General features: G+C 37.3%; 1 protein-coding gene across 1 annotated transcript; it reads right to left on the bottom strand.

Annotated features, from left to right (window-relative positions):
* Positions 1-5,928: 5,928 nt before the first annotated feature.
* Positions 5,929-9,262, bottom strand: zgc:92744 (uncharacterized protein LOC436846 homolog). The gene is made up of 3 exons (XM_067454310.1): positions 9,063-9,262; positions 8,787-8,862; positions 5,929-6,568 (listed from the first exon to the last, which is right to left on the bottom strand). The coding sequence occupies exons 1-3, from the start codon at positions 9,141-9,143 to the stop codon at positions 6,528-6,530; spliced, it is 198 nt and encodes a 65-aa protein (XP_067310411.1). The 5' UTR covers positions 9,144-9,262; the 3' UTR covers positions 5,929-6,527.
* Positions 9,263-11,712: the final 2,450 nt, after the last annotated feature.

Genomic DNA, 11,712 nt, shown 5'->3' with positions numbered 1-11,712 from the left:
GGATAGTAATAGAGAACTGATGGCTCCACACCGCCACCACGCGGAGACTCAGGTATCGTCTATAAACTAAGGCCAGTACATATTCTTCTCTAACCTGGTTTAAACGAGGGGCCTATTGCGCAAAACTAGGAAAAGAGATTAGGCTGGGATATTTTGGTGATCCTGGCTCAATTTATCCGCTAATATACAGTTATCTTTTGTTATCGTTCTTGGTGTGTGTGTGCCTTCAGGGTATAATTACATTACAGCGTTGTACTAAATTTTGCATGACAGGATCACCAAGTTATCCCGGCTTAATCCCTTATCCTAGTTTTGTGCAATAGGCCCCAGACCATTCTCAGCAGTTACTTGCAGAGCAAATCTAAATTTGCCGGAAGTTGTCTGGGTTTTCCCAGGCTTATTCTTCTTGGTTCTGTTTAGGGTTAGCACTGAACACTGAAATGTTTATCTGTAACATATCATATATACCTTACCTATCCTGAACAGTCCCAACATTCTTGATATGAAACTAAGGCACAATATGTAAGACTGTTGGATTAAAATATCCAAAAAACCATTAGAACAGTGTTTTAAATTTTAACCCAGCCAGAAAAAAGTTGCCATCTGCTGTTAGCATCCCATTGACTCCCATTCATTTTTGAGACACTTTGACACTGAATAACTTTACATCTGAGGTGTTTAAAGACTCCATTTGTCCATTGTTTATTTATAAAGAAACACGACAATGCATAAAAGGCTCCATTACCTTGTATCTTACACTATCGCCCCGCAAAAGCTGTTTTTGTAAAAATAGGCTAATGATTGCGTCATAACCAACGCGACTCTGTCGCACAGTTGAGAAATTACCGTATAGACAGGAGGAGACGCTCAGAAACCATCTTGTACTGTCTATGAGACAGTCGGGGGGACGTGGAAACATAAAGTCCGATAAAGTCAAGAGGGAAGAATGAGGAGAAGCCCATAGTGAGCCAAAAGCAATGGGAGAAAATATTTAAACAACGTGATTCAGATTTCACTTTCCACAACTAGAAGTCTTACAACTGTCAGACAAGTTGCTTACATCACATCTACGTTGTCAAGCTCAGTCTGAGCCTGCGCAGTTCGCTCAGCCATCAGGAAGTGAGTGCCTCTGATTGGCCTCATTTTCCGCTGTTGAAGTCAATGGGATAGCTCTGTCCATTTCTTTTACTGTCTATGATTTATATAGGCTTAAGAGTCCATGATTGCAGTGTTTATTATGTTTCTAGCAAAATGATTTATCTATTAATATATCCAAAGTAGCCTACTTTTTTGGTTTTGTTTTGCCTGTCAGTTTATTTAGTTAACTTGTGTACTATTATCCCAAATGTTTTAAGGATTTTTAAATCCAGAGAAATAAGCAATTTTAACCAGGACACAGATCGTGCCCGTGTGTCGCCAATGAAATCATATCTGCATTACCCTTGATTTTGGTTTTATTTTGTAGAAATCATGGAAACACCAGAGATGCTTTAATATAGTTCATAAGACAAGGGAAGAACTTTCTGGAGACATTTATAAACAGAAAACTAATTATTTTACAGTAATACAGCATTTTCTCCATCATGCGATATGTTTTAAAATTAATTGCATGCCATTTAGCAACACAAGCCATCCAGCATTATGATATTATAATATCAATCTAGCTTACTGCAGTGTGCAGCCACAAAAGAATGCACAGAGTAGCATTAAAACATAGTTCAACACAATCAAATGTATCTGATATGATAAAAGGGTGCTGCATTACCCCATATAATGAATGATGCGGAAGCGGCAACTGTGCCATAATAAAAATTCCACTGCTGTTGCCATGTGTTGCGCTCATCTCTCATTAGCAATCGTGTCCTCATTCAGCTCCCACAGCACTGGGCTCTGCTCTGCTTCATACTAGAGTAACATGGATACTTCACCACTGGGAAGATGAAGGTGTATTTAAATTGGGTCCTTTTTGTAGTAGAAATGTGAAATTACTTTAGAAGTTGGTGCCTTCTAGACTTAGGAAAGACAGAAAATGTATTTTTGACTCATGTGGATGAAAGACAACAACTCCCAGAATGCACTGGCTTCGCTGCCCTACAAGGCCGCTTGGTAATTCTAATATAATACAGGATTTCTACTAATACAATGCTTAAAGGGTTACTTCAGCGATTAGCATATGGCTTTGTATCAGTAGAAACCCTGAAGTATATTCAAATGATTGTGCTTTCCCCCTCAGATGTTAATCATAACACGCCCGTCAACCCCAACCATGGTTTTCGATCAAGAAGCTTTGCCTTTACTTATCAGAATGTGTGCTTGCATTTCATGCTTGCTTATCAGGATGTGCATGCTTGCGTTGAAAACAAAAAAAGATATTTCGAAGAATGTTGCAAACCAGTTAAAGGGTTACTTCACCCAAAAATGAAAATTAGATGTTTATCTGCTTACCCCCAGTGCATCCAACATGTAGGTGTGTTTGATTCTTCAGTAGAACACAAATGAAGATTTTTAACTCACACCGTTGCTGTCTGCCAGTCATATAATGGGGTGAATAGATAACAAGTCTATAAGAGGAAAACAAACAAACAAAAATACATGCTTAGGCAACGTGCACAAAAACCCTGCTGCTCCTGACATTTTGATTTGTTAAGACACGAAACAATCGGTTTCTGTGAGAAACCGAACAGTATTTATTTTTTTACCTCATATCCCGTCGAGTCTCATCAAGTTTTCCCATCGACTGTAACTTCCGTTAGGTGAGGTCAAAAACCGGCGGGATCATTATATATATTATATATTGACCTCACCTAACGGAAGTTACAGTCAATGGGAAGACTTGATGAGACTCGTCGAGATATGAGGTAAAAAAAAATAACATAAATACTGTTCAGTTTCTCACAGAAACCGATCGTTTCGTGTCTTAACAAATCAATGTGTCGTCAGGAGCAGCAGGGTTTTTGTACACGTTGCCTAAGCATGTTTTTTTGTTTGTTTGTTTTGCTCTCATAGAGCTGTTACCCATTCACATGATTATATGACTGGCACACAGCAATGGTTGGAGTTATAAAACTTAATTTGTGTTCTACTGGAGAAACAAACACACCAGTATGTTGGATGCACTGGGGGTAAGCAGATACACATCTAATTTTCATTTTTGGGTTAACTAACCCTTTAAGGCCAAACAGCATTTGTTCCAACAATACATTCTGGTCATTCTGGTTACCAACATTCTTTTCTTCTTTTGTGTTCAACAGAAGAAAGAAACTCATACAGGTTTGGAACAGCTTGAGGGCGAATAAATTATGTCAGAATTTAAATTTGGAACTGTCCCTTTAAGAACAATGTTAGCTTTAGGCCAACACACTAGCAACATTTGATCTGCAACATGCCTAATTTATGCCACAATGAAAAGCAAAATGCCATGGATCTTTTTTTAACGAGTGAGATGCTGAATTTAAGGCAGATAGAAGAATGTTTTACAACTTGAAATGTAATCAACTCTGTATTGCATTTGGCAAGTCAAATGTTAAGCACTGAAGTGATGCTGTCTTTGGCATAGCTTATCAATCCAAACAAGCCAATGAAAGTAATTATTCACCTAAACAGTGTAGAAATCATGACACAAACTGTAATCAATCACAGGCCTGGATGGAATGGAATTCCATTTTTCAGATTTGACACCGCTGACATTTTCCTCAGTCGCAGACTATAGTCAGCAAATCTCTGGTATACATCATTACTCATTTTTCATAATTTTAAGCCAACAGACAGTTTGTTAATTTAACCTACTAGATTGCACTTTTAAGACCCTTTGTTGGTGTATTATTTCAAACAAACTAATGCAATGAATAAGTAAATGTTATTACCTGCTTTTGAAACAGCTCATAACAGTTGGTTAAATTACATAAATTTTACCCTCATGTTGTGTTTGGGTCATTTGGACCCAGAGAAGTTCACTTGTGGTGTTCCCGGTCACAACTGAATAGCCAACAAAAAATGCTTTAAAAACTCTCATTATGCTATTTTTATCCTCAAATGTAGGATTCAATCTTTTTGTCAACTTGTTTTCTTTCATTTAGGACTGGTTGTCTATTTATTTTTGCATCTGATTAATCATAGGCCTCATTTATCTGAGTGTAGGCACCTCATTTTACGTGCGAAAAATGCATTATTTATATTTTTCACAATATTAAAAAAAAAATATGATGAAAAATGGCAGGTTATCACACTAGTGTGCTTTAGGGCAGGGGTTTTCAAACTGGGGTCCAAAAACCACCAGGGGTCCTCCAAAAGGTTCTAAGGGGTCCCCAGAAAATTTCAGGGGGAAAAAAGACAAAGCAAAAATGTATAAACCGTTTCATTTTCCAAATGTTTCTCTCCTTTCTTGACATATACATTTTCCAGAATTTTATGTTTGTTTTGTACCTTTTATAGTTTTTCCTTTATCTCACTCACTGGGGCTTGTTTGCATGCATTTATTTTGAAAGGTGCTTATACAAATAATTTTTAATTGAAAATGTTCTTCGGGTTTATACATCGAACATTAAATATAGCCAGTTTAAGTTTGGAAACAATATGTTGTATTTATAATGTCACACTTACTGTGGCTGTTTTTTTTTCTTCCATAAAGAAACATATAGTGATCGATTTTAGGAAGAGGGTCCCTCATAAAAGTTCATCATAGTTGGGGCTCCTTGGCATCATAAACTTTAAAACCCCCTGCTTTAGGGCCCTATCATACACCCAGCACAAAGTGACACCAGGCTCAACACAAGGTGTTTTTGTTTTTTTGTTGATAGTTTCAGCCCAACGCAGTTATCAGTTTCATGTCCAGCACATGTTTTTTAAAATAGCAAATGCACTTGCTCCCATCTGTTCACCCATAGGCATGCTGGTCTATAAACGAGATGTGTTCAGGCGCATTGATGGCGTGTTGCTATTTTGAGGTAACTGAAATCGACTATGCCATTGTGTGCCTATTCAAAACAAAAACCTGCCCTAAAGTCAATAGCACAGTGTTTTTTTGTTATTTAGTTAGTAATATGTGCCTATAGGTGGGTGCACAACACACGTACACTGTTTATTACACAAAGGCACAAACATTTTTAAGTATTAAAAATTAGTGCTGGGCAATCGATTGATCACATCCAAAATAAAAGTTTGCATAATATATGTGTGTGTATAATTATATAAACAATATGTATACTGTAATTATTAAGTAAACACAAACTTTTACTTTGGATCTAATTAATCGTGATTAACCGATTGCCCATACAGCACTATTAAAAATAAAAGGATTCCTCTCTTGAGAAGCATTCAGTCTTTCCACTCACAAAGTCTGCCATGTAAATAGCAAATCAGCCATGGTGCAAGCGATTTAATTGGTTTATATTCCATGTCACGGCCAAACACACCCATGACTTAAATAATTACTTAAAGGCACCCATAATAGAATAGGTACAACCCTCTTAGACCATGCGCCTGGTGTGCTCTTTTTTTTTTTGTCCGGCGTTAAACTAGCAACAGTGGATTCGGACACTAAGTGCACCTGTGCCATGTGCTCAGATCATTAAAATAGGTCCCCTTATGTTTAATCAGGGTGTTTGTTTTGAAATTATTTGATATGAACAGAAAAATACAAAAACCAGTCATAATTAAAAGAAAATAAGTTAAAATATTTGATCCAATATTTGGTTAAAATATAGCATAACGAGTGATTTATAAGCTATTTTTGTAGGCTGGTCATTTTTGAGTGGGAACACAATTGTTATATGGTTTTCAAACACAACACAAGGGTTATGATAAAAAAAACATTACAAACATTTTAGTAAAAAACAACACATGTTTTTTTTTTAGCTTTTAAAAAAAGTCCAGCTTTTGGTTCCTCTTCCTCCATTACACCAATGTGACAAATGACTATAACATCATGTCTTCTGAGAAAAGCCTCATTTTATTATGGTAACTAGTACCACAATGACAAGAATATGTGCCAGAGAACTAGGTTATATTTAGGCTGAAGTTCCATATTCTGAAAGAAAGGAGGCAGCTATTAAATTACTAAGAAATCAAATAAAAGAAAAGCAATACAAAGTGTGATTTAGATGAGCTGACTGTCTTTTCATTCGTATTTCATGTGCAAACTACAAAATGGTTGAGTATTTTGGGGATCCGAAAAAAAAAAAAACAACAACACATTAAATCATTTTTGAACAATTATTTCAGGAATGATCAAGAAGTCAGGCATTACAAATCACATCACTCCTTGCGACATATGAAGATTTTTTTTACATTACATCAAGGTATAGATTGACAGAAGATAGCATTACAATTGATCGGAATGCAACTTTATGGCTTTTTGATTTTTCTTCATTAAAAAGGCACCAGAGAGGAATGACAGGATTGTTGCACCTCACAGAAGAAGATAAATCAATAAAATAAGCAAAAAGCCTGTTAGAAAAGCTCCTTGGCAAAGTCTGGTGCAGTAAATGGAAGTGGCAAGGAGTGGATAGTTGAGACATCATTGGTCCTCTTCACATGCCCATTCGGATGCTTTGAATGATCTGGAATATTGCTGAGGAGAGGAAAAAGGTGAAGGTTAGTGACATTCCATCTTTAGAAAAGTTGAGAAGGAAGAATATTAAAAACATGGTGAAGTCAAGGCTTATGACAAATGCCAGATTTGGGGGAATAATTGGCCATGAGCTTTTTATGTTCCTTCCATTTTTTTTCTTTTTTTTTCCCAAAAAGTATCATCTCTAACGAAGTAAACCTATGATTTCTGGATTTAATCCAATAAGCTTGTCAGGCATAAGTTTGGGTAGGCAAACAGAGCAAGATGACCCGAAAACATGACATGAAAATGTCATTGGTCCAATGCTAACAGATTCTCAAAGGACACAGGGTAAAGAACCTGCTAAAGCTGGAAGAAACCCAGGTCAGAGCATATCCTGATGAAACCGTTTAAGACCATGTCTTTATGGACCTTGCTTTGTGCACTGTGGTGGGCCGTCATTTTGGAACAGGAAGGGGCCATCCCCAAACTTCCCACAATGTTGGGAGTATGAAATTGTCCAAAATGTCTTGGTATGCTGAAGCATTAAGAGTTCATTTCACTGGAAGTAAGGGTCCAAGACCAACTCCTATAAACAACCTCGCACCATAATCCCCCTCCACCAAACTTTACATTTGGCACAATGAAGTACTGTTATCCTGGCTTTGTGCACTGGTGGGGCATCATTTTGGAACAGGAATGGGCCATCCCCAATTTTTCCCCACAATGTTGGGAGTATGAAATTGTCCAAAATGTCTTGGTATACTGAAACATTAAGAATTTCTTTAACTGGAAGTAATGGTCCAAGACCAACCCCACACCATAATTCCTCACCCCTCCACCAAACTTTACACTCGGCACAATGAATTACTGTTCTCCTAGCAAAAACCAAACTCAGACTAATCCATAGGATTGCCAGACAGAGAAGCGTGATTCGTAACTCCAAAGAACATGTCTCCACTGTTGTAGAATTCAGGGATGGTGTGCTTTACCACTGCATCTGATGCTTTTTTTCCCAACTTGATTTTGTCCATGGGAAATTGACTGAATGGCTGTGGTTTGCTATTGGAGGATCTCATGTGAGTGAAAGGCTGCCCTGTCTCTCATGCCAGTAAACATCATCAGAAATGTTTTAAGAGAGAGGGGAAGTAAAGGGGGCTTAGTACACGGCTCTGTGGAATACTTGATTCTGATTGGTCAAACGTGCCATCCAGCGGTATGTTAAGCAACCTTTAAACTAACAGCACATTCTTATCCGGGGAACTGAAGTTGGCAAGTCATGCATGCTAGGAAGTTTCCTCATGGACGTTTTGCATTTAAAATATTAAAACTCGAATCTATATTTTGTGTACAATAATTATTTAATTATGTTATTCGGGTATCACAAACTCTCTCGTTTCATACAAACACAGCTGCTGCCATTTTGCGACTAATGTTTTGTACACTGTAATTTAATATAAGATAACAAACAGGCAAGATTAAATATATATATATATTCTTATCCCCATAATCATTTTTGTGATAAAATACTATTTTAATAAGTGGTATGACTGTAGATATCCATCTAGTTTAACCTTTCTGCTTGTTAGCAACTCTCTCGCCACGGAAGCTTTGCGTTTAAAGAGTTAATCAAATATTTCAACTCAAGTCAATATTTTGTGTCTATTTATTTACTTATGTGGCAAGTAGCCATGTAATAAGTGGGATAATGTACATTCAGTCAGTTGTTGTCGCTGAATAAACCCTGTTAAGGCTGATGCAAGATGGTCCTTACAGGATTTATTCTGCAATAACAACCTGCTGGATGTACATTATCCCTTACACATACATTTTTATTCAAATAATGATGTGCACAGATAAATATGTATAATAAATACTGCAGCATTCCATTAAATGAAAGAATAGTACATTTTGAATTCATGTTGACGTTAAGCAATGTTGTTGTCAATGTTGAATGTGGTTTTGAGAGTAGCAACACCTGCAAATACACGTGTTGTACCCAGTGAAAATGAGCCGATAAAATCATGCTATCAGTTCAGCCTTGTCCATGTAAACACTGCATTATCTCGGCCTTCAACAAGGTTTCACAGTGTGCCAAAAAAAAAGAGTGGAGGTCAGCGTTGTCTACAGATCTTGAACTCATTTAAAAGTGCAACACCAGCTCGTATGTATTAAAATTAACGTGTTTATTAATTGCTCTACCGCTTGTTCATCTTTTGTATTGGTACATTTTACTCACCTGAGCCGCAAACAACGAAGATGAAGAGTGCCAAGAGCCACGGTCCAACCGAAACTTTATCATCACTCACGTTTCTCTGTGTGAATTTACATTCAAATCAGTCGCAATAGCGCATTATTTAGTGGGCTCCAGCATACTGTATACATGCAGTAATGCGCTACCAAGAAAGTTAACCATAACTCCTTATATCAATGTATTAAAAATTACTCAGCCATGTTAGCACATTATTGATGTTAATTTCACTTCGGCGGTTACACTATTGAAGAGACGTCATACCGTCGATTTGACGTTGCCTCTCTGGGTGATGTTTTTGCTGTGTTTCTCGTTGGCCATACGAATCCTCTGTTTGGCGACCATCGTTGCAAATGCTGGTGTGTTGTAAAAAGTGAGCTGGTCACAGTCACAAATATGACGAACACAAACTACTAGTGAGGATGAAGAGAAAACTACGTCGATTTTTGTCTACGTCCTCAAATGTAAGGCTCCACCCACAACGGAAGCTCGCAAATGGACTGATGATGATACTTGGACCACCCTGCTTTTGAAAAACGCTGCTAAAAAAAAGTCAACGCTACATGTACTAAAATTCAGTTTTTAAAATACGGTACCAACACTACATAGTGCTGTCATACCGCTTATAAAAATATTTAATATTAATCAATGTCATGTAAATCTTGAATTATGCACTACGTGTGTGTGTGGTAGTGATGGTAGATTTCGAAACGCTTCGTGAATCTTAGTTCGAATTCGAAACATTAATGAATCTTATGTTTCGATTCAGTGATTCGGAGCGTGTAGGTAGCAAACTGCCAGTCACGTGACTTCAGTAAATGAAGCTTCGTTACGTCAAAACCATAGACTGTAAAAATAAATAAAACTGTCAATGGTTCAACACATACTGACACTCGATATTTCATCTTTTTAAATGAATACTTAATTTAATTTAGACTTTCAATAAAACATTAGCTTAGCAATAGGGTTGAATCGAACGGTGAATCATGTGGTGAAGGAATTTGTTAGATTGATTCGAAGCTTAGAAAAGCTTCGATTCTCCCATCACTGTGGTGCTGGTCTGGTCTGTTGTGATATATAATTAGCTTTTTTTTTTACTTTTTTTTGGGGGGGGGGGGGGGTTACATTACATGTCAATGTATGGAGGTTTATAACAGTCAACAGTAACATTATTTATTAAAACAAAATACTGATTAGTTATTTTGAGTCGCAATCTTTTTAATGAATCGTTTGAACCGGATTCTGATTGGGCCTGTGCCAGACTCAGAACAGGTCTGGCGCACTCATTCACTATTTGGACGAATCAGAGATTTTCAGAGAACAATTCACCGATATTAAAGTTGACAATAGATACATTATTTTCACCAGCTGGTTGATGACACACTTATTTACACTGTTCTGAGTAAAAAATAAAAAATAAAATAAAAATTAAGTATCAAAAAAGCAGGCTATTTCAGCCAAATCCAATATGCCAAATAATATATTATGCAATACTGTTTTTTGGTTGATGGTTTTTTTGAGTAGGTTATGCATGGCCTTTTATGATGCCATAAAGGGCGGAATTCCTTGTATGGGTACTTCTCTCGGATGAGTGTGTGTGTGTGTGTGTGTGTGTGTGTGTGTGTGTGTGTGTGTGTGTGTGTGTGTGTGTGTGTGTGTGTGTGTGTGTGTGTGTGTGTGTGTGTGTGTGTGTGTGTGTGTGTGTGTGCACATCAATCAGAACGAGAACGAGAGCAAGAGCGCACACATCAACAAGCTTTGTTCGGGTTATGGAAGCCATCAACAGTGCTGTCATTTTGGTTGTGTCTCAGTCAGCTCCCTAGTTCAGTATAGGGCACTGATCAGGGTGTCACATTCTCTGATCAGGGAGACACTTTCTTAATCACAGAAGCCTTACAGTGCTGAAATGATCGCTCCCTAAAAAGTCCCACAATGCACCGCAAAACCCAGGGTTCATCAAGCTCACTATATGTTCCCTTAATGGAAGTTCTGAAACGGGAAACTCATGTAAGCCAATTCACTACACATGACCGATAACGACACACAATATATATTTTAAAATATATACAAACCAATATTTTATTATATTTCAACAAAAACATACATTGTTAGAAAGGTATAACACAATCATTTATTTACGGCTGAAATGTTGCACGTATATGTAACAAGCAAAGTATTATAATCTACTTTTTAGGTTATAAATTAGTATAACCTAAAATAGGTCATATTTAATTCTTTAAACTAGCCAAATCAAACTAGCCAAATCGAAAAAATAAAGTTGATTGACTGATCGATTGATACTTTAAATATTACAGAAAGATATAAGCTTTGCTGTTGTTCATACCAGCAATGATGTTGTACAATGAGGATATTGATGGAAATAGATCAGTGTCCCATGTGTAGTGAGCCATGTCTTTACTGTCCTTACCAGTTACCAGTGCCAGATATATACTGATTCATGAGCTCTGGAACTATTGGGAACTGAATGAAACATATTGTTAGACCCCGAAATCAACATGGTCCCTAATGAAGTGTGCTTTTGTTTGTGAGGGAAAGACAACATTGTTCAGCTTTCCAAATACCCTAGCGTCCAAAAAAACAGTGGATGCAGTTTTATTCCCCGGAGCAGCATCAGAGTTCTGCAGTGTGTTTGTTTGTTCCTGGTCATGAGTCGAAACCGCAGGCAGTGATAAAAACTGCATCAAATGTCCGTTATGGCAATTCGTATAATTAGTAAGTGCATGTAATAAACAACACAAACAAGTGAATTGAAAGTTGCAGGGATAATGCCATTATGTGTGTGTGTGTGTGTGTGTGTGTGTGCGCTCATGACTCTTAAGCTTCGCCTCCATGAGCTCCCTGAAAAACTAAAGATTTTTCGGAGATATGAAGGATGCATATACTCAAGGTCAAG

Source organism: Pseudorasbora parva, chromosome 9 (genome assembly GCF_024679245.1).
Source record: "Pseudorasbora parva isolate DD20220531a chromosome 9, ASM2467924v1, whole genome shotgun sequence".
NCBI lineage: Eukaryota > Metazoa > Chordata > Actinopteri > Cypriniformes > Gobionidae > Pseudorasbora > Pseudorasbora parva.
This window is presented reverse-complemented; position numbering and strand designations above follow the sequence as displayed.